The sequence below is a fragment of the Opisthocomus hoazin genome, chromosome 35, assembly GCF_030867145.1.
Source record: "Opisthocomus hoazin isolate bOpiHoa1 chromosome 35, bOpiHoa1.hap1, whole genome shotgun sequence".
Lineage (NCBI taxonomy): Eukaryota > Metazoa > Chordata > Aves > Opisthocomiformes > Opisthocomidae > Opisthocomus > Opisthocomus hoazin.
The window spans coordinates 3292057-3312627 of record NC_134448.1 but is presented as its reverse complement, the minus strand read 5'-3'; the positions used below and the strand labels follow the sequence as shown (position 1 = coordinate 3312627).

Below are 20571 nucleotides of genomic sequence, written 5' to 3'. Positions count from 1 at the left end.
CCCATCCTCCTCATCCTCCCGATCCCCTTCTTCCTCCCCATCCTCCTCACCCTCCCGATCCCCCTTCCTCCCTATCCCCCCTCACCCTCCTCTTCATCCCCGTCCTCCTCATCCTCTTCCTCCTCATCCTCCTCTTCTTCTTGACCCTCCTCTTCCTCCCCTTCCTCCTTTTCCGCCCCATCGTCCTCTTCCTCCCCTTCCTCCCGTGCCCCCCCCCCCCGCCCCCCAGCGGAGCCGAGTCCCCATGGGCCCCCCCGGCCGGGCCGCGCGGCTGCTGCCCCCCCTCCTCCTGGCGCTCGCAGGTGAGGGGGGGGCAGGGGGTGCTGGGGGGGGGGGGCCGGACCCCTAGGTCCATCCGGGGGGGGGGTCAGCTGGGAGCCATCGTGCCGAGGGGGGGGGGGGGGGGTTTGTCTCCAGCGACCCCAGTTGCCCTTAGTTAAGGGGGTTGGGGGGGGCACCCATGGGGACCCCCAGACCCCAAGGTCTCTTAATTATGGGGGGGGGGGTGGACTCCATGGACCCTTAATTATGGGGGGGGGACCCCAAGGACCCTTAATTATGGGGGGGTGGGGTGGACGGGGGGGTGGACCGTGGAGAGCACAGAGAGCCTTAATTATTGGGGAGGGGGCACCCTGAGGACCCCCCCCAGAGCTCCTGAATTGTGGGGAGGGACCCCCCCAGAGAGCCCCAACACCAGGGACCCAGCGTGATGGGGGGGCCGGGGGGGTGGCCTCCAGGACGCCTGGGTCCCTTATATTGGGGGGGGCGGGTGGGGACCCCTTAGTGCCTGGGAGGGGGGCGAGGGGACCCCCGGGACCCCAGACACCTGGGTCTGTTATTTTGGGGGGGTGGGGACCCCTTAGTGCCTGGGAGGGGGGTGAGGGGACCCCCGGGACCCCAGACACCTGGGTCTGTTATTTTGGGGGGGGGGGTGGGGACCCCTTAGTGCTGGGGGTGGGGGACGAGGGGACCCCCAGGACCCCGACCACCTGGGTCCCTTACTTTGGAGAGGTGGGGACCCTTTCGTGCCTGGGGGGGGACACGTGAGGGGACCCCTGGGACTCTGGACACCTGGGTCTGTTATTATGGGGGGGTGGGGACCCCTTAGTGCTGGGGGGGCACACACACGAGGGGACCCCCGGACGCCTGGGTCTGTTATTTTGGGGGGGTGGGGACCATTTCATGCCGGGGGGGACAAGGGGACCCCCCCCCCCCCCGGGATCCCTGGGCATCTGGGTCTGTTATTTTGGGGGGGTGGGGACCCCTTTTGGGGGGGCACACAAGAGGGGACCCCAGACGCCTGGGTCCCTTATTTTGGGGGGGTGGGGACCCCTTAGTGCTGGGGGGGGGGGACACAAACGATGGCACCCCCTGGGACCCTGGAGCTTGGGTCTGTTATTTTGGGGGGGTGGGGACCCCTTAGTGCCTGGGGGGGGGAAGAGGGGACCCCCGGGACCCCAGACACCTGGGTCTGTTATTTTGGGGGGGTGGAGACCCCTTAGTGACTGGGAGGGCACGAGGGGACCCCTGGGACCCCAGCCGCCTGGGTCTGTTATTTTGGGGGGGTGGAGACCCCTTAGTGCCTGGGGGGGGGACACATGAGGGGACCCCCAGACACCTGGGTCTGTTATTTTGGGGGGGTGGGGACCCCTTAGTGCTGAGGGGCACACACACACACAAGGGGACCCTGGGTCTGTTATTTTGGGGGGGTGGGGACCCTTTCGTGCCGGGGGGGACACACAAGGGGACCCCCGGGACCCCGACCACCTGGGTCCCTTACTTTGGGGGGGTGGGGACCCTTTCATGGCTGGGGGGACGGGGGGACTCCCCGGGACTCCGGACGCCTGAGTCTGTTAGTTTGGGGGGGTGGGGACCCCTTAGTGCTGGGGAAGGACACATGAGGGGACCCCCAGACACCTGGGTCCCTTATTTTGGGGGGGGTGGGGACCCTTTCGTGCCTGGGGGGGGACAAGGGGACCCCCGGACCCCCCGCTGCCTGGGTCCCCTTCCCGGGTGCCGGGATCCGGGGGGGTCCCCGGCCGGGGGCTGCCCACGCTGGGGGCTCTCGCAGGGGTCTCCGGGGCCACCTTCGCGGTGGGCGCCTGGCCGCGGGTGGCCGTGGTGCCGTTCGGTGGCTCGGTGGCCATCAACTGCAGCCGCGGCCCCTGCCCGGGGGGCAACGCCACGCTGGGGCTGGAGACCCCCCTGCGCGTGGGGCTGGGGGCCGGCGGGCGCCGCTGGCAGAGCTTCCTCCTCCTCAACGTCACCCGGTGGAGCCCCGGCAGTGCCACGTGCTACGGGCACTGCGGCGACGTCCGCGCCAACGCCAGTGCCGGTGTCCTCGTCTACAGTGAGTTTGTCCCGGGGAGGGGGGGTCACGGCAGTAGGGGCAGCGCGGCGAGGGGCAGGGGGGCTGCGGTTGGGGGTGGTAGGGGCAGTTTGGCGTGGGGCAGGGGTCTGCGGCTGACGGCTCGGCGTGTCGCGGCGTGGGGCAGGGGGGCTGCGGTCGACGGCTCGGCGCGTCGTGGTGGTTGGGGCAGCGCGGCGTCGGGCGTGGGGCTGCGGTCGACGGCTTGACGCGCCCTAGGGTTGCCGGAGCGGGTGGTGCTGGATCCGGTGCCGGCCGTGGCGGTGGGCGAGAGCCGGAACCTGACGTGCCGGGTGCTGGAGGTGGCTCCGGTGGCCAACCTGACGGTGACGTTACGGCGCGGGGCGGAAACGCTGCGGACGGCGCGGTTCGGCGCGGCCGAGGGGAGCGTCAGCGTGGCCGTCAGTCACCTGCTGACCGCTGGCCCCGGGGACCACGGCCAGGACGTCACCTGCCACGCCGAGCTGTCCCTGCGGCCCCACGGGCCCCTCTTCGCCCGCGCCGCCGGCCCCCGCACGCTCTCCGTCTTCGGTGAGGCACCGGGCACCGGGGCGGGCGCCGGTGATGCTGGCGGGGGGGGCGGCTCGGCACCGCGCTGTGACCGTCCCAGTCCCCATCCCGTCCCAGTCACCATCCCATCCCAGTTCCATTCCCATCCCAATCCCTGTTCCCATCCCCATCCCATCCCAGTCCCCATCCCAGTCCCTGTACCCATCCCATCCCTGTCCCCCTCCTCATCCCAGTCCCATCCCCATCCCAATCCCTGTCCCCATCCCAGTCCCATCCCAGTCCCCATCCCCATCCCAGTCCCATCCCAGTCCCCATCCCCATCCCATCCCAGTCCCTTTCTCCATCCCTGTCCCACCCCTGTCCCCAGCCCCATCCCAGTCCCATCCCCATCCCATCCTGGTCCCCGTCCTCATCCCAGTCCAATCCCCATCCCAGCCCTGTCCCCATCCCTGTCCCCATCCCAATCTAATCCCCATCCCAGTCCCCATCCCCATCCCATCCTGGTCCCTGTCCCATCCCAGTCCCCATCCCTGTCCCCCTCCCGATCCCATCCCCATCACATCCCTATCCCAGTCCCTGTCCCCATCCCAGTCCCTGTCCCCCTCCTGATCCCATCCCAGTCCCAGTCCCATCCCTATCCCATTCCCTGTCCCCATCCCAGTCCCACCCCCATCCCCATCCCAGTCCCATCCCCATCCCAGTCCCATCCCATCCCAGTCCCATCCCCATCCCAGTCCCCATCCCAGTCCCATCCCCATCCCAGTCCCATCCCATCCCAGTCCCATCCCCATCCCAGTCCCCATCCCAGTCCCATCCCATCCCAGTCCCATCCCAGTCCCCATCCCAGTCCCGTCCCCATCCCACCCCCATCCCCATCCCAGTCCCATCCCCATCCCAGTCCCATCCCATCCCAGTCCCATCCCCATCCCAGTCCCCATCCCAGTCCCATCCCCATCCCAGTCCCATCCCATCCCAGTCCCATCCCCATCCCAGTCCCCATCCCAGTCCCATCCCATCCCAGTCCCATCCCAGTCCCCATCCCAGTCCCGTCCCCATCCCACCCCCATCCCCATCCCAGTCCCATCCCCATCCCAGTCCCATCCCATCCCAGTCCCATCCCCATCCCAGTCCCCATCCCAGTCCCATCCCCATCCCAGTCCCATCCCATCCCAGTCCCATCCCCATCCCAGTCCCATCCCCATCCCAGTCCCCATCCCAGTCCCATCCCAGTCCCATCCCCATCCCAGTCCCCATCCCAGTCCCATCCCATCCCAGTCCCATCCCCATCCCAGTCCCCATCCCAGTCCCATCCCATCCCAGTCCCATCCCAGTCCCCATCCCAGTCCCGTCCCCATCCCACCCCCATCCCCATCCCAGTCCCATCCCCATCCCAGTCCCATCCCATCCCAGTCCCATCCCCATCCCAGTCCCCATCCCAGTCCCATCCCCATCCCAGTCCCATCCCATCCCAGTCCCATCCCCATCCCAGTCCCCATCCCAGTCCCATCCCATCCCAGTCCCATCCCAGTCCCCATCCCAGTCCCGTCCCCATCCCACCCCCATCCCCATCCCAGTCCCATCCCCATCCCAGTCCCATCCCATCCCAGTCCCATCCCCATCCCAGTCCCCATCCCAGTCCCATCCCCATCCCAGTCCCATCCCATCCCAGTCCCATCCCCATCCCAGTCCCATCCCCATCCCAGTCCCCATCCCAGTCCCATCCCAGTCCCATCCCCATCCCAGTCCCCATCCCAGTCCCATCCCATCCCAGTCCCCATCCCCATCCCAGTCCCCATCCCAGTCCCATCCCCGTTCACGGTTTCCACCGCGCCGTGCCGAATCCCACCCAACCTTCATCCGGCGGCCGGGCCCGTGCCGTGATCCCCGCTCCCATCCCGGCACGGCACCGCGCCGCCGGGATCCTCACCGCGGCGCAGCCGGGCACGGCCCCGGTGACGCCGCGTCCCCGCAGCCCTCCCGGAGCCGCCCCAGCTCCAGGCTCCCGCTCGCCTCGAAGCCGGTGCCGCCGCCAACGCCAGCTGCCGGATCGCCGGAGCCTTCCCCGCCGCCGACGTCCGCTTCTCCATCGCCCTGGCGGAGCGGAGCCTGAACTTCACCGTGGCGGCGGCCGGCGACGTGCTGACCGCCGTCACCGCGCTGGCTCCCGGCACGCCGGGCCGGCAGGAGCTGATCTGCACCGTGGTGGTGGCGACGGTGGCGCGGGCGGCGCGGCGGCAGATCTACGTCTACCGTAAGGCTCCGGGCGCGGCGGGGGGCGATAACCGGACCCCTCCCCACCGCCAAAATCCCCACGGCACCTTCCCGCAGGATTCCCGGCTCCCGTCCTGGAGCTGAGCCCGGCGTCGGCGCCGGCGGGCAGCGAGGTGACGGTGGCTTGCCGCGCCGGGGTCGCCGAACCCCCCGCCGTCCGGCTGCAGCTCCGCGACGCCGACGGCGGGGTCCTGGCCGAGGGGCCGCAGTCCCGGCTGGAGCTGCGGTTGGCGGCGCGGCGAGAGGACGACGGGCGGCGGTTCGGGTGCCGGGCCAGCCTGGCCGTCGGCGACGGCGTGGTGACGAAGGACACGGACGCCCGGCTCGCCGTGCTGTGTGAGTGCCGCGCCGCGGGGTCGCGGCCGCGCCCGCGGCGTTGCCGGTGCATCCCTCCATCTTTTCCAGACATGCCCGAAATGGCGGCGAGCGACTGCCCCGCCAACCGCACGTGGCTGCGGGGGACGCGGGAAGCGCTGTCCTGCCGCGCCACCGGCAACCCGGTGCCCACCGTCGTCTGCGGCAGGAACGGCGTCACCGTCAGCACCGCGGAGCCGGAGCTGGTCACCCGTTCCCGCGCCGGCACCTACGTCTGCAACGCCACCAACAGCGTGGGGACGCGGAGCCGGGCGGTGGCCGTCCGCGTGGAGTGTGAGTGGGGCCGGCGTCGCCCGCCGCGGCCGTGCCGGCGGCCGCCGAGCTGACCGGGCCCCCGTGTTCTGTGTCCCCAGACGAGCCCACGCTGACGGAGAGGGGCTGCCCCGCGCACCGCACCTGGGTGGAGGGCGAGCGGCGGGAGCTGGCGTGCCGCGCCGACGGGGACCCCCCGCCCAGCACCCGCTGCGCCCGTGACGGGGGTCCCCCCCGCGCCCGGGGGAGCCGGGCCGTCAGCCGCGCCGACGCCGGCCGCTACGTCTGCCGGGCCACCAACAAGCACGGTTCGGCCGTCCGCAGCGTCGTCGTCACCATCGAGTGTGAGTGGCGGGGCGAGGGTCTGGCGGTGCCGGGGATGGGGGTCCGGGGGTGCCGGTGGTGCCAGGGATGGGGATCTGGTGATGGCGAGGATGGGATGGGGATCTGGTGATGCTGGGGATGCCAAGGATGGGGATCTGGCAAAGCAAGGGATGGGGATCTGATGATGGCGAGGATGGGATGGGGATCTGGTGATGTTGGTGGTGCCAGGGATGGGGATCTGGCAAAGCCAGGGATGCCAGGGATGGGGATCTGGCGATGCCAGGATTGGGGATCTGGCAATGTTGGTAGTGCCAGGGATGAGGATCTGGTGATGCTGGGGTTGGGGATCTGCTGATGCCAGGGATACAAGGGATGAGGATCTGGTGATGTTGGTGGTGCCAGGGATGAGGATCTGCTGATGCCAGGGATACCAGGGTTGGGGATCTGGTGATGCTGGTGGTGCCAGAGATGGGGATATGGCTATGCTGGTGGTGCCAGGCACGAGGATCTGGCAATGCCGGGGTGGGATGGGGATCTGGTGATGCCAGTGGTGCCAGGGATGGGGATCTGGTGATGCCGGGGATACCAGGGATAGGGATCTGGTGATGCTGGAGATGCCAGGGATGGGGATATGGCAATGACAGGGTTGGGGATCTGGTGATGCCAAGGATACCTAGGATGGGGATCTGGTGGTGCTGGTGGTGCCAGAGATGGGGATCTGGCGATGCCAGTGCTGCCAAGGATGAGGATCTGGCGATGCTGGGGTGGGATGGGGATCTGGTGATGCCAGTGGTGCCAGGAATGGGGATCTGGTGATGCCGGTGGTGCCGGGGATAGGGATCCGGCGATGCCGGGGCTGCCGCAGCCACGCTGGGGCTCTGGCTGTGCCGGGGATGCCGTGTCTGTGCCGGGGACGCCGTAGCCGGGCTGCCGTGTCCGCAGCCGCCCGTCGGTGCCGGGTGGGCAGCAGGGGGTGGGCGGCCGGCCCCCGCGCCCCGGCACCCAGCGCCCTCCCGCCCCGCAGACGAGCCGAGCATCGGCGAGACGGGCTGCCCAGCGCGGCGGCTCTGGGTGGAAGGCGCGCCGGCGGAGCTGGCCTGCGCCGCCAGCGGGAACCCCCCGCCCCGCGTCGCCTGCACCAAGCTGGGGGACACCCGGGACCCCCGCCCGGCCAGCCCCAACGTCACCCGCGCCCACGCCGGCACCTACCAGTGCCGAGCCACCAACACCCACGGCTCAGCCCTCCGCAACGTCACCGTCGCCGTCGAGTGTGAGTGCGGGGAGCGCCTTTTTGGGGCGGAAAAAGGGGGTTTTGGTTAATTTTTAACGCCGGGGAGGTGTTTTCGGCTAAGGGACGGTGCCGCCCCGGTGCAGACAGCCCCGCCGCGGTGAGCCTGCGCGTCTCGCCCTCGGCCAACGTCTCACGGGGTGCCAGCTTCAGCGTGGAGTGCCGCGCCGAGGGGCTGCCCACCCCCACCTACGGCTGGGCGCTGCCGCCGGCCCCCAACCTCCGCTTCGCCGCCGACAACCGCTCGGTCGCCGTCGCCGCCGCCGCCGCCGCCAACCGGGGCCTTTACACCTGCACCGCGACCAACCGGCACGGCCGGCGCGCCGGCAGCGTCATGGTGCGGGTGGACGGTGAGAAGCGGTGAAGGAAGGGGGGGTTTTTTTTGGGGGTGGGGTGGTGGTGGGGGTCTCGGCGTCACCGCCGCCGCGGCATCACCGGCGTTTTGCCGCCGCGTAGAGAGCCGGCTGGCGCTGCTGGCGTCGCTGGGCTCGTTGGGTGCCGTCACCGCGGTGGGTTTGGCGGCCGCCGGCGGGTATTACCTGAAGACGACGGCGTGCAAGAAGGGGGAGTACAACGTGCGCGACGCCGAGGGCTCCGAAGCCGCCTGCCTCCACCGCCACCGGCACCGGCACGACCGCGCCGGCGAGGTTTTCGGCATCCAGCTCACCCCGCCGTAACCGGGGAGGTCGCCGGCGCGGGTTCGGGGGTCCCGGCGTACCCCTGGCCGCAGCGGGCTTTGGCACTTGGGGGGTTTTGGGGGGTTTTTTTAAGCATTTCGGCGCCGCGCCGGCACGGCCGTAACTCGGGGGGGGCCACGGCCGCCGGCTCGGCGCTTCCCGGGGGGACGCGACACCCAATAAAGAATTCGGTGTCACCCGGAGGGAGGCGGACGGTGGCTCCGGTGGCGGGGGGGGACGGGGACACTGATGGAGCCCCGGCTCAGCCCTGCACCCAGCACCCAGCCTGGCCACCACCTCGCTGTCCCCAACCCCCGTCCAGTGTCCCCAACCCCTGTCCTGTGTCCCCAGCCCACAGCCGGGGACAGGGACCCCCAGCCCGGCCACCCCCTCGCTGCCCCTAACCCCTGTCCCATGTCCCCAATCCACAGCCAGACACAGGGACCCCCAGCCCAGCCACGTCCTTGTCCCCAGCCCCTGTCCCATGTCCCCAGCCCCTGTCCCATGTCCCCAACCCACAGCCAGACACAGGGACCCCCAGCACGGCCACCACCTCGCTGTCCCCAACCCCTGTCCCATTTCCCCAGCCCACAGCTGGACACTGGGACCCCCAGCCCGGCCACCTCCTTGTCCCCAACCCCTGTCCCATGTCCCCAACCCACAGCTGGACACGAGGACCCCCAGCCCAGCCACGTCCTTGTCCCCAGCCCCTGTCCCATGTCCCCAGCCCCTGTCCCATGTCCCCAACCCACAGCCAGACACAGGGACCCCCAGCACGGCCACCACCTCGCTGTCCACAACCCCTGTCCCATTTCCCCAGCCCACAGCTGGGGACAGGGACCCCCAGCCCGGCTACCGCCTCGCTGTCCCCAACCCCTGTCCCATGTCCCCAACCCCTGTGCCATTACCCAAGCCCTGTCCCGTGTCCCCAACCCACAGCCAGGGACGGGTACCCCCAGCCCGGCCACCTCCTTGTCCCCAAGCCCCATCCCATGTCCCAGTCCCAGCTGGACACTGGGACCCCCAGCCCGGCCACCTCCTTGTCCCCAGCCCCTGTCCCGTGTCCCCAACCCCTGTCCCATGTCCCCAGCCCGAGATGGGGATCCCCAGCCTGGCCACCACCTAGCTGTCCCCAAGCCCTGTCCCATGTCCTCAACCCCTGTCCTGTGTCCCCAGCCCACAGCCGGGGACAGGAACCCCCAGTCCGGCCACCACCTCGCTGTCCCCAACCCCTGTCCAGTGTCCCCAAGCCCTGTCCCATGTCCCCAACCCACAGCCGGGGACGGGTACCCCCAGCCCGGCCACCTCCTTGTCCCCAAGCCCCATCCCATGTCCCAATCCCAGCTGGACACTGGGAACCCCAGCCTGGCCCCCTCCTTGTCCCCAGCCCCTGTCCCGTGTCCCCAACCCCTGTCCCATGTCCCCAGCCCACAGCCGGGGATGGGGATCCCCAGCCTGGCCACAACCTAGCTGTCCCCAAGCCCTGTCCCATGTCCTTAACCCCTGTCCTGTGTCCCCAACCCACAGCCGGACACAGGGACCCCCAGCCCGGCCACCACCTCGCTGTCCCCAACCCCTGTGCCATGTCCCCAACCCACAGCCGGGGATGGGGACCCCCAGCCCGGCCACCACCTCGCTGTCCCCAACCCCTGTCCAGTGTCCCCAAGCCCTGTCCCATGTCCCCAACACACAGCCGGACATGGGGACCCCCAGCCTGGCCACCTCCTTGTCCCCAACCCCTGTCTCATGTCCCCAACCCACAGCTGGACACGAGGAACCCCAGCCACCACCTCGCTGTCCCCAACCCCTGTGCCATGTCCCCAAGCCACAGCCGGGGACGGGGACCCCCAGCCCGGCCACCTCCTAGTCCCCAAGCCCCCTCCCACATCCCCAGCCCGCACCCTGGACCCCCATCCTCGTCCCCACAGCTCCCTGCCGGGGCCACCAAAGCCCCCGGTGATGCCACCAAGCCCCACCCCCCCCCCCCCAATGCCACCACCATCACCCCACGCCCCCCATCACAGGTGACACCGGGACACGCCGAGCCTCACCAGGACATTTAATTGCTCCCAAGGGCCCAGCCGGGACCCCCCACCACCCCCGAGCCCCCCAAGTTCGCCGCCGCCGCCGGGGTCTTCGCCGTCAGCCCCTGCCACCGCCGGCCGGGTGACATCGCTCCCCGCAGTGGGGACACCGGGGGCGGGGGGTCCCGCTCTTCCCGGGGATGCTCCAGCACCGCCGGCACCGCACGCGGTACTTCTTGTACCTGGGAGAAATACCGGGGTGAAGCCGGAGCCAGAGGGGAAGGGGGTCCCCAAACTTGGGGGGGGGTCCCCAAAATTGGGTGGGGTCCCTGTCCCCTACCTGATGCCGCAGGCGTTGCAGAGGGGGGTCCCGTTCTCGGCCGCTCGCCAAAGCGGGGTCCGGCGCGTCTTGCAGGAGGCGCAGCGCTTGCTCCCTGGGGGGGGGACACACACGAGGCTGCACCCCAAAACCCGACGGGGGGGGACACGATCCCCCCTGACCCCCCTGAGACCCCCCCCAGACCCCCGCGCTTACCCCGGGCCAGGGGAGCGTCGTCGTCCTCCGAGCTGCTGCCGGCCCCGGGGGGGGCGGATGGGGGGCTCCGACCCCCGCTCCGGCCGGGGTCCCTGCGGGAAGGGGGGGGTCAGGGGGGAGCGGGGACCCCCCAGCCGGAATGGGGAGACCCCCCCGGATTGGGGACCCCCCCGGATTGGGACACCCCCCACCCCCGGAATGGGGGGGACCCCCCCAAAGTGGCTGCCGGGTCCTCAGGGGCCGTGGCGGGAAGGTGCAGCCAGACAGACGGACAGGGCGGCCCCAGGGGTGCGTCGGGACAGACGGACGGGGAAGCCTGAGGTGCCCAGGGGTCATCGGGACAGACGGACGGAGCAGCCCAAGGTGCATCAGGACAGACGGACAGGCAAGTCCAAGGTGCCCAGGGTCCATCAGGACAAACGGACGGAGCAGCCCAAGGTCCAGGGGTCCATCAGGACAGACAGACGGAGCAGCCTAAGGTGTCCAGGGTGTGTCAGGACAGACGGACAGTGCAGCCTGAGGTGCCCAAGGGGCATCGGGACAGACGGACGGAGCAGACAATAGTCTGAGGGTGACTCTGGGTGCACCTCTGGGTGCATCAGGACAGACGGACAGAGTAGCCCAAGGTCCAGGGGTGCATCAGGACAGACAGTGCAGGTCAAGGTGCATCAGGACAGACGGACAGGCCAGCCCAAGGTGCCCAGGGGTCATCGGGACAGACAGACAGAGCAGGTCAAGGCCCAGGGGTGCATCAGGACAGACAGACGGTGCAGGTCAAGGTGCATCAGGACAGACGGACAGAGCAGTCTGGGGTGTCCAGGGTGCATCAGGACAGACGGACGAAGCAGTCCAAGGTGCGTCGGGACAGACGGACGGGGCCACCCCGCGGTGCGTCGGGACAGACGGACAGGCCAGCCCAAGGTGCCCAGGGGTCATCGGGACAGACAGACAGAGCAGGTCAAGGCCCAGGGGTGCATCAGGACAGACGGACGAAGCAGTCCAAGGTGCATCGGGACAGACGGACAGGAGCACCCCGAGCTCCAGGGTTGCCCCTGAGGTGCATCGGGACAGACGGATGGGGCCACCCCACGGTGCGTCGGGACAGACAGACAGGCCAGCCCAAGGTGCCCAGGGGTCATCGGGACAGACAGACAGAGCAGGTCAAGGCCCAGGGGTGCATCAGGACAGACAGACGGTGCAGGTCAAGGTGCATCAGGACAGACGGACAGAGCAGTCTGGGGTGTTCAGGGTGCATCAGGACAGACGGACGAAGCAGTCCAAGGTGCGTCGGGACAGACGGACGGGGCCACCCCGCGGTGCGTCGGGACAGACGGACAGGCCAGCCCAAGGTGCCCAGGGGTCATCGGGACAGACAGACAGAGCAGGTCAAGGCCCAGTGGTGCATCAGGACAGACAGACGGTGCAGGTCAAAGTGCATCAGGACAGATGGACAGAGCAGTCTGGGGTGTCCAGGGTGCATCAGGACAGACGGACGAAGCAGTCCAAGGTGCATCGGGACAGACGGACGGGAGCACCCCGAGCTCCAGGGTTGCCCCTGAGGTGCGTCGGGACAGACGGACGGGGCCACCCCGCGGTGCGTCGGGACAGACGGACGGGGCCACCCCGCGGTGCATCGGGACAGACGGACGCCGGGGTTCCGGTACCTTCCGCCGCGGGCGGTGATGAGGAGGCGGCAGCCGTCGGCGAGGCCCAGGCGCATGCGCAGGGTCACCCCGCGGAAAGAGGGGTCCCGGGGCTCGGCGCCGCGCCGGGGGGTCGCCTGCTTGCGCCGCCGCCCGCCGCCGGTACTGGTCCCAGTACCGGTACCGGTGTCGTTACTGGTCCCAGTGCCCTTACTGGTGCCGCCGGCCAGGTGCCGGCACTGGAGGCTGATGAGGCTGAGGGCATCGGGGCCGCCCGGGGGGGCCGGGGGGAAGCCGGGGTGCTCCGGGGGGGGGTCGGGAGGCGTCGGGGGGGGGGTCGGGGGGAGCCAGCAGCCGCGCGCTCTCCTGCAGGAAGGTGAGACCCTCCCCGGGGGGGGGGAGGGGCGGCGGGGGGGGGCAGGGCCCCGGGGGGGGGTCCGGGACCCCGCTCCTGCCCCCCGGGGCCGCGTTAGGGCAAGGGAAGGGGGGGAGATCAGGACCCCCCCCCCTACAGCGGGCTTAGCTGTCCCAGTGCCCCCCAGTCCCACCAGTGGGACCATTCCCAGTCCCAGTGCCCCCAGTTCCCCTCCAGTCTGACTCTCGCTGGTCCCAATGCTCCCAGTTCCCCCCCGGTGGGACCAGCCCTGGTCCCAGTACCCCCCCAGTGGGACTATTCCCTGTCCCAGTACCCCCAGTTCCCCCCCGGTGGGACCATTCCCAGTTCCAGTGCCCCCCAATTCCCCCTCGGTGGGACCACTCCCAGTCCCAGTGCCCCCAGTTCCCCTCCAGTCCAACTGTCCCTGGTCCCAGTGCCCCCAGTTCCCCCCCGGTGGGATCAGCCCCGGTCCCAGTGTCCCCTCGGTGGGACCATTCCCAGTCCCAGTGCCCCCAGTTCCCCCCAGCTGGGACCATTCCCAGTCCCAGTGCCCCCGGTTCCCCTCCAGTCCGACCATCCCTGGTCCTGGTGCTCCCAGTTCCCCCACGGTGGGACCAGCCTTGGTCCCAGTGCCCCCAGTTCACTCCCGGTGGGACCATTCCTGATCCCAGTTTTCCCCCGGTGGGACCAATCCCAGCCCCAGTGCCCCCAGTTCCGCTCCAGTCCGACTCTGCCTGGCCCCAGTACCCCCATTTCCCCCCCGCTGGGACCATTCCCAGTCCCAGTGCCCCCCAGTTCCCCCACGCTGGGACCATTCCCAGTCCCAGTGCCCCCCAGTTCCCACCCGGTGGGACCATTCCCGGTCCCAGTACGCCCAGTTCCCCTCCAGTCCAACTGTCCCCGGTCCCAGTGCTCCCGGTTTTCTCCCGGTGGGACCAAGCTCTGGTCCCAGTGCCCCCAGTTCCCCCCCGGTGGGACCATTCCCAGTCCCAGTGTCCCCCATTCCCCTCAGTGGGACCATTGCCGGTCCCAGTACTCCCAGTTCCCCTCCGGTGGGACCATTCCTGGTCCCAGTACACCCCGTTCCCCTCCGGTCCGACTGCCTCTGGTCCCGGTGCTCACAGTTTTCTCCCAGTGGGACCAGCCCTGGTGTTCCCAGCCCCCCCAGTGGGACCCTTCCCAGTCCCAGTGCCCCCAGTTCCCCTCCAGTCCGACTGTCCCTGGTCCCAGTGCCCCCAGTTCCCCCCCGGTGGGACCATTCCCGGTCCCAGTACCCCCAGTTCTCCTCCGGTCCGACCAGCCCCGTCCCCACCCGCTGTCCCAGTCCCCCCCAGTGGGACCAGTCCCTGCCCCACCCGGCATCCCAGTGCCCCCCAGTGGGACCAGCCCCGGCCCCCACGGTGCCCCCGGGCCCGGTTCCCACCTGCGGGGGTCGCCACCGGCGCCCGGCCCGGGGCTGGGGGGGGCCGGGGGGGGGGTCGCAGGGCCCGGGCTCGAGGCAGAGGAGCCGCTGGAGCAGGGAGAAGTCGGGGGGCTGCCCCTCCAGGAAGAGCTGCTCCGCCATCACCGGCCCCGGGGGGGGGCCCCGGCCCGGCCCCGGCCCTAAACCGGCTCCAGCTGCGCGGGGGGGGGGCGGGAGGGGGGAGGGACCCCGTGGGCGGGACCCCCGGGTTGGGGCAGGGACCCCCGGGGTGCGGCGGGACCCAGAAAGGGCAGGGACCCCCAGATGGGGCAGGGACCCTCCCAGGATGGGGCAGTGACACCCCCACCTCGAACAGGGACCCCCCAGATGAGGCAAGGACCCCTTCCCATCCTGAACAGGACCCCCGGATGGGGCAGGGACCCTCAGGATGGGACAGGGACCCCCAGGGTGGGGCAAGGACCCCCTCAGGGTGGGGCAATGACACCCCCAGCTCGAACAGGGACCCCCCAGATGGGGCAAGGACCCCCCATCCCAGAACAGGGACCCCCAGAATGGGGCAGGACCCTATATGGGGGCAGGACCACCCCCCCAGGGCGGGACCGCCCCCCCGGACACGGCATGGACCCCCAGGATGGGGCACGGTCCCCCCCCCTAGAACAGGGACCACCTAGAATGTGGCAGGGACCCCCCCCCCACAGGGGAGCAGGACCCTATATGGGGCAGAGACCCCCCCCCCAAGTGGGGCAGGACCCCATATGGGGCAGAGACCCCCCCCAGGAGAGAGCAGAGCCCCCCAGGGTGGGGCAGGGACCCCCTTATGGGGTAAAGCCCCCTCCCCCTCCATGGGGCAGCTCTGGAGGGGGGGTTCATGCCCCTCATGCTCTCCAAGCCCCCCCCCCTCGCCCAGGAGGGACCCCAAGCACCGCTCAGACAAGATTTATTATTAACGAACCGCACCGCTCGTTAGCCCCACTCCAGACCCCCGGGGGGGGAATGCGGGGGGGGGGAGGGGGCAGAGCTCGGTGCCCCCCCCCGGGATCACCCCCCCCCCCCCCCCCCCCCAGTCACTGCCCGGCAGCATCACCCGCTCCGGGGGGTCCCGCCACCCCGAGGGGCTGCACCCTGCTTACAGGGGGGGGTCACCCACCTCGGGAGGGGGGTTTATCCATCTGGGGGGGGTGCGACCCGCCCCCCGGGGGGGCCCCCCCCCCGCCCTCAGTGGGGTTTGGGGACGTGGCCGTCGACGTAGAAGTTGCGGGTGACCCTGGGGAGGGCGAAGTGGGCCCCCTCCAGCGCGGGGCTCAGCACCAGCTGGCAGCTCAGGCGCGAGTTCTCCCGCAGCAGCGGGGCCTGGTCCAGCAGGTCTTCTTCCCTGGGAGGGGGGCACAGCCCCGGGGGGGGGGGGCACGGGGTCGGGGGGGGGCTGGGGACACAGCCCGGGGGGGTATGGGGTTGGGGGGGGGGTCACGGGGCCGTGGAGGGGAGCATGGGGGGCTCAGGAGGATGTTAAGGTCCGTGGGGGGGGTGCTGGGAGGGGTTGGAGGGGGTGTCAGGGGCTTGGGGGGGGCTGCGGACACAGCCCGGGGGGGGTACAGGGTCGGGGGGGGGAGTGTGGGGGGCTTGGGATGACGTTAAGGTCACGGGGGGGGTGCTGGGGGGGGTTAAGGGGTTCTGGGGGGTGGTCAGGGGGCTGGGGACACAGCCTGGGGGGGGCACGGGGTCGGGGGGGGGCGCTCACGGGGCTGTGGACGGGAGCGTCGGGGGCTCGGGAAGAGGGAACAGACACTGGGGGGGTGCTGGGGGGGGATCAGGTGTCCTGGGGGGGGGGTCAGGGGTCCTGGGGGTGCTGGGGACACAACCAAGGGGGGCATAGGGTCGGGGGGGGGGCTCACGGGGCCGTGGAGGGGAGCGTGGGGGGCTCGGGGGGAGGGAATGGCCACTGGGGGGGTGCTGGGGGGGGTTGGGGGGGGTCCAGGGGTCCTGGGGGAGTCAAAGTGATATCTGGGGGGGGTGGTCTAAGGTCTGGGGGGGGCATAGGGATCGGGGGGGCGTTCCCCAGGGCCGGGGGTGGACTGAGGTCACTGGGGGGGGGGTCGGAGGGGAGCATGGGTCACGTAAAGGGGGAGGAGATTCCTTGGGGGGGTGCCGGGGGGGGGCCACCCACCGAGGGGGGGGGGAGGGGGCGTTACCGCTCATCGGGGGGGGGCAGCCGGTCGAGGTGGGGGGCGCTGACGTAGACGTGGCACGTGGAGCAGGCCAGGGAGGCCTCGCAGGCGCCTGGGGACCCCCCCCCCGCTCAGCACCGGGACCCCCCCCCAGAGCACCGGGTGCCCCCCCCAGCCCGGCCCGGCCCCGCCCCGGAGACCCCGCCCCGCTCCCGCCTCCCTGGCCCCGCCCCACTCCGGAGACCCCGTCCCGCTCCCGCCTCCCTGGCCCCGCCCCTCCCGGAGACCCCGCCCCACCCGGGAGACCCCGCCCCACTCTCACCTCCCTGGCCCGGCCCCATCCCGGAGACCCCGCCCTGCTCCCGCCTCCCTGGCCCCGCCCCGCCCGGGAGACCCCGCCCACTCCCTGCTAGATCCCCAGCCCCGGAGACCACGCCCCTCTCCCGCCTCCCCGGCCATGACCCCGCCCCGGCCACGAGGCCCCGCCCCTCTCTCAGCTCCCCAACCCCGCCTCCGCAGCCCCACCCCGGAGACCCCGCCCCGCTCCCACCTCCCCGGCCACGCCCCCGCCTCCCCGGCCCCGCGCCCGCTCCCGGTGCTGCCGCCGCCCCCCGCCCGCCCCCGGGCCCGCTCCCGGTGCTGACCCTCCAGCTCCAGCCCGTGCCGCTGCGCCAGCTGCAGGACGTTGTCCCCGACGCGGCCCCGTACCGGACGTGCCGCCCGCTCCGGTCCACGAACACGACGTTCACCCTGCGGCGGGGGGGGGGGGGGAACGGGGCACACCGGGAGTGAGCGCCGGGAGCCCGCCCCTCCCCGGCCCCGCCCCCTCCCCGGTACGCACACGGCGGCCTCGGGCTCCTCCGCCGCGGCCCCGCCCCCGCCGAGGCCCCGCGCCGCTCCCCGCAGCAGCCGCCGCGTCACGGAGGCCGCCGCTCGCCGCCGCCATGGAGGCCGCCATGACGGAGCGGCACGTGACCGCCCGCCACGTGACCTGCGCTGCCGGCAGGGCGGTGGGCGGAGCCGGGAGGGAGCCGCGCTGGTCCTAGTGCCTCCCCCCGCGCTCTTTTGGTCATTAACCCGCTCCAGGTTAATTAAACCTCCGGGGGGGGGGGGGGGGGTGGAGCACAGGGGGCCCCTCGCACTGGGGGGGAACCCCTCTAATGGGGGAGGACACAGGGGGAGGGGGGGGCTTGCATGAGGAGGGGGCACATGAGACCCCTCCGAACTAGGGGGTGTGGGGCATGGAGGGAACCCCCAAAACTTGGGGACGGGGGGAAGGGAGGGGACCCCACGCATGGGGGGGAGATATCACCCCCAAAAGGGGGAGACCCCCTTGTATGGGGGGACATGAGGCCCAAACACCCCCTCCTCCCCCTTCCTTGGCCATACTGGGGGGACAAGGAAAAGGGGGGACACACCCAGGGACAACGGGGGGGACAGGAGAGGAAGGACCCCCCCTCCAATTAAGGGGGAGCTACCTCATTAGGCATAACGACGTCACGGCGAGCAGAATAAGAAAGGGGCGGGGCAAGGCGATATAAATATAGCTTTACTTTGGGAAGGGGGGGTCCGGCGGAGGGTGGGGGGGGACAGACACGGACCCCCCCTCCCCCCCATACAGCAAACCAGACGGCGTCGACAGTAGAAACGGGGCGACAACTCAAAACGCAGGAAACCCCCCAAAAAAAGAGGGAGGGAAGAGAAAGGAGGGCAGGGAATCCCCCCCTCACCCCCATAAGAGCCTGCTGGGGGGCTGCGGCCCCCCCAGAATGGGGCTGGAGCAGGGGGGGAAGGGCAAAACCCCCCCCAACCGGGAAGGAAGGAATATTTTTCTTTAAAAAAACCAAAAAAAGGCAATAAAAACGAGCGTTAAAGTAAAAAGGCGACTTTTACCCCCCCCCAAGTGTAAAATGGCGGCAGCTCCAGTCTGTAAAAACAAAATAAAACAAAAAATCCCCCCCCCCCCCCCCGAGTGAAATGGTGAGGAATGGGGGGGGGGGGGCGAAGGGGGGCCCCCAAGCAGCGGGTTAAGGCAGGGAGCGCGTGGGTTGGGGGGGGACACACACACGCAGCTCCCAGTTACTGCTCTGGGTCCCAGTTACCACTCTGGGAGGGGGGGTATGGGAAAAGGGAGGGGGGCGGGGAGGGTTCAGAGACCCCCTTACGGCACTGGGGGGGCTCTGATATGCCCCCCCCCCCCCAGTCCAGCCTCTCACATCGCTTTAAAACCCCCCAAAAAGAATCACACGCGCACACACACACAAAAAAAAGGGACTTAAAAAAAAAAATACCCACGTTTGTACAAGATTTACAGGAGGGGGGGGGATTTGGGGGGGCGGGCTAAAATATCCTCTTCCTCTTCAGGTAGGAGTCGGCGTAGTGGCCCCCCAGGCCCTGGGAGTGCTGCCCCACGTAGCAGCCCTCGGGGCTGGGCTCCGGGGAGGGCAGGAGGTGGAGAAGGCTCGTTTCTGGCCCCCCCCGGGGTCTGGAAAAGAGGGGGTGGTGTGGTTAGATTGGGGGGGGGGCGTTGGGGAGGGGGGGGCGTTTGGGGGGGTTTGGTACCTTTGAGTGGGAGCTGTGCGAGTGGCTGGGGGGTGCCAAGGGAGAGGGCGGCGTCGGCGGAGCCCGCTGGAGGCATCCCGACGGCCTTTATTTGGGGGGGGGGATAAAAGGGGGTTAAAGGGGGGGGTCTGGGCAGATGGGGGGTCCCCAACCCCTGGGGGTGCTCGGGGGGGGGCTCACCTTGTTGAGGTGACTCTGCTTGAGCCCGGCTTGAAGGCCACTGGTGAAGTAGGAACTGGGGGAGCCTGAGTAAAAAGGGGGGGGCAAGGGCGGCCCCAAAGCCCCCCGCTCGAAGCCTGGGGACGAGGAGAGCTGCAAGGGGGAAGGGGTGACAATCGGGGACCCCCAGACCGGGGGGGGCCCAGCCCCATTTCCCCATTACCCCCCCCCTCAAGGTGCTGGGGGCGGGGGATTACCTTGTGCCTGCTGTGCCCGAAGCCCCCCAGGATGGGTCCAGCGTGGTCTCTGCTCTGGGGTAAAGCCGGGAGCCCAAATCCTTCCACCGGGGGAGAAGCGGGGTTAGAGGGGCTCCCCAAAACCCTTCGAAACCCCCCAAAATCTCCTCTAACACCCCCCCCAAACCTCCAGCACCCACCGGCTGGTAATCGAAGGCGTAGCCGTCCCCGGCCAGCCCGGGCGAGGGTAGGAGCGGGTCGGGCTGCGAGAGCCGGGGGTTGGCAACGCCCCCCAAAACGCCACCTTTCAGGTTGAACCCTTGCTGGCGGCGCCTGAAAAGGCAGAGATTGGTTAAAGGGGAAGAAACCCCCCCAAAACGGCCCCCTTTCTGGGGTGGGGAGGGGGGGAAAGGGGGAGTAGAGAGTTCTCACCTCCCAGGCTGTTGGCCGGCAGGAGGCTGTGCAGGTTCAGGTAGGGGTTGAGAGGAATCTTGAAGTCTTTGGGGGGTTCCCCGAGGAGCGAGACCTGCTGGAGAAACAATTGGGGGGGTCAGGGGGGTCCCCGAGGAGCTCGGGGAGGTCCCTGGAGTCCTTGGGGGCTCAGAGGGGTCCCTGAGGGCGTGGGTGATTCTTTGGGGCTCCCCAGGGGCTCAGGGGATCCTTGGAGGGCTCAGGAGGGTCTCAGGGAGTCCTTGGGGGGCTCAGGAGGGTCCTCAGGAATCCTTGGGGGGCTCAGAGAGGTCCCCGAGGGGCTCAGGGGATCCTTGGAGGGCTCAGGAGATTTTGGGGGGCTCAGAGAGTCCTTGGGGGGCTCAGGAGGGTCCCCAGGAGTCTTTGTGGGGCTCACAGAGGTCCCCGAGGGGCTCAGGGGATCCTTGGAGGGCTCAGGGAGTTCCTCGAGGGGCTCAGGGGGGTCCCCGAAGCGCTCAGGGGATCCTTGGGGTTTCAGGAGGGGCTCAGGGTGTCCTTGGAGGGCTCGGGGGGGTCCCCAAGGGACTCAAGGGATCCTTGGAAGGGTCTGGGGGGTGTCTTTGGAGGGGCTCAGGGGGGTCCCCAAAGCGCTCAGGGGATCCTTGGGCGCTCCCCAGGGAGCTCAGTGAGTCCTGAGGGGGCTCAGGAGAGTCCCCAGGAGTCTTTGTGGGGCTCAGAGAGGTCCCCGAGGGGCTCAGGGGATCCTTGGAGGGCTCAGAAGATCTTTGGGGGGCTCAGGAGGGTCTCAGGGAGTCCTTGGGGGGGCTCAGGAGGGTCCTCAGGAATCCGTGGGGGGCTCAGGAGGTCCCCGAGGGGCTCAGGGAATCCTTGGAGGGCTCAGGGGATCCTTGGAGGGCTCAGGGAGTTCCTCGAGGGGCTCAGGGGATCCTTGGAGGGCTCAGAAGATCTTTA

At 70.0% G+C, this 20571-nt stretch overlaps 4 protein-coding genes across 4 annotated transcripts in view; 1 reads left to right on the top strand and 3 right to left on the bottom strand.

Moving 5' to 3' along the window:
• Positions 1-244: 244 nt before the first annotated feature.
• ICAM5 (intercellular adhesion molecule 5) lies at positions 245-8222 on the top strand. Its single transcript, XM_075446054.1, has 10 exons — positions 245-302; positions 2072-2350; positions 2588-2899; positions 4851-5129; positions 5207-5485; positions 5555-5797; positions 5878-6120; positions 7125-7370; positions 7475-7738; positions 7845-8222. Exons 1-10 carry the CDS (start codon positions 245-247, stop codon positions 8063-8065), a joined length of 2424 nt encoding a protein of 807 aa, XP_075302169.1. The 3' UTR covers positions 8066-8222.
• Positions 8223-10207: 1985 nt separating this feature from the next.
• Positions 10208-11335, bottom strand: ZGLP1 (zinc finger GATA like protein 1). Its single transcript, XM_075445944.1, has 4 exons — positions 11271-11335; positions 10625-10716; positions 10430-10523; positions 10208-10331 (listed from the first exon to the last, which is right to left on the bottom strand). The coding sequence occupies exons 1-4, from the start codon at positions 11333-11335 to the stop codon at positions 10208-10210; spliced, it is 375 nt and encodes a 124-aa protein (XP_075302059.1).
• A 3651-nt stretch (positions 11336-14986) lies between these two features.
• On the bottom strand, positions 14987-17189 carry FDX2 (ferredoxin 2). The gene is given in 6 exon segments (XM_075446018.1): positions 14987-15438; positions 16256-16343; positions 16876-16944; positions 16947-16981; positions 17073-17155; positions 17157-17189. Coding segments are annotated over 6 exon segments (465 nt in total). The 3' UTR covers positions 14987-15281.
• A 655-nt stretch (positions 17190-17844) lies between these two features.
• The window catches only part of LOC142365286 (ribonucleoprotein PTB-binding 1-like), a 3181-nt gene continuing 454 nt past the window's right edge, over positions 17845-20571 (bottom strand). The window contains exons 3-8 of the mRNA XM_075445943.1: positions 19621-19714; positions 19389-19577; positions 19210-19289; positions 18974-19105; positions 18794-18878; positions 17845-18699 (exon numbers count right to left, since the gene is read on the bottom strand). Coding sequence (XP_075302058.1) covers positions 18572-18699; positions 18794-18878; positions 18974-19105; positions 19210-19289; positions 19389-19577; positions 19621-19714 — 708 coding nt within the window. The 3' untranslated portion in view covers positions 17845-18571. The remainder of the gene's footprint in view (positions 18700-18793; positions 18879-18973; positions 19106-19209; positions 19290-19388; positions 19578-19620; positions 19715-20571) is intronic.

Excerpts from the sequence above, each read along its gene's own strand:
- ICAM5 (XM_075446054.1), top strand. The coding sequence starts at position 245 with ATGGGCCCCCCCGGCCGGGCCGCGCGGCTGCTGCCCCCCCTCCTCCTG. Across the intron at positions 2,351-2,587 it reads TGCCGGTGTCCTCGTCTACA|GGTTGCCGGAGCGGGTGGTG; the intron begins GTGAGTTTGTCC and ends GACGCGCCCTAG. Across the intron at positions 6,121-7,124 it reads CGTCGTCGTCACCATCGAGT|ACGAGCCGAGCATCGGCGAG; the intron begins GTGAGTGGCGGG and ends CCCGCCCCGCAG.
- ZGLP1 (XM_075445944.1), bottom strand. The coding sequence starts at position 11,335 with ATGACCCCTGGGCACCTTGGGCTGGCCTGTCCGTCTGTCCTGATGCAC. Across the intron at positions 10,717-11,270 it reads CACCTTGACCTGCACTGTCT|GGACCCCGGCCGGAGCGGGG; the intron begins GTCCTGATGCAC and ends CCCTTCCCGCAG. Across the intron at positions 10,524-10,624 it reads CGACGCTCCCCTGGCCCGGG|GGAGCAAGCGCTGCGCCTCC; the intron begins GTAAGCGCGGGG and ends TCCCCCCCCCAG.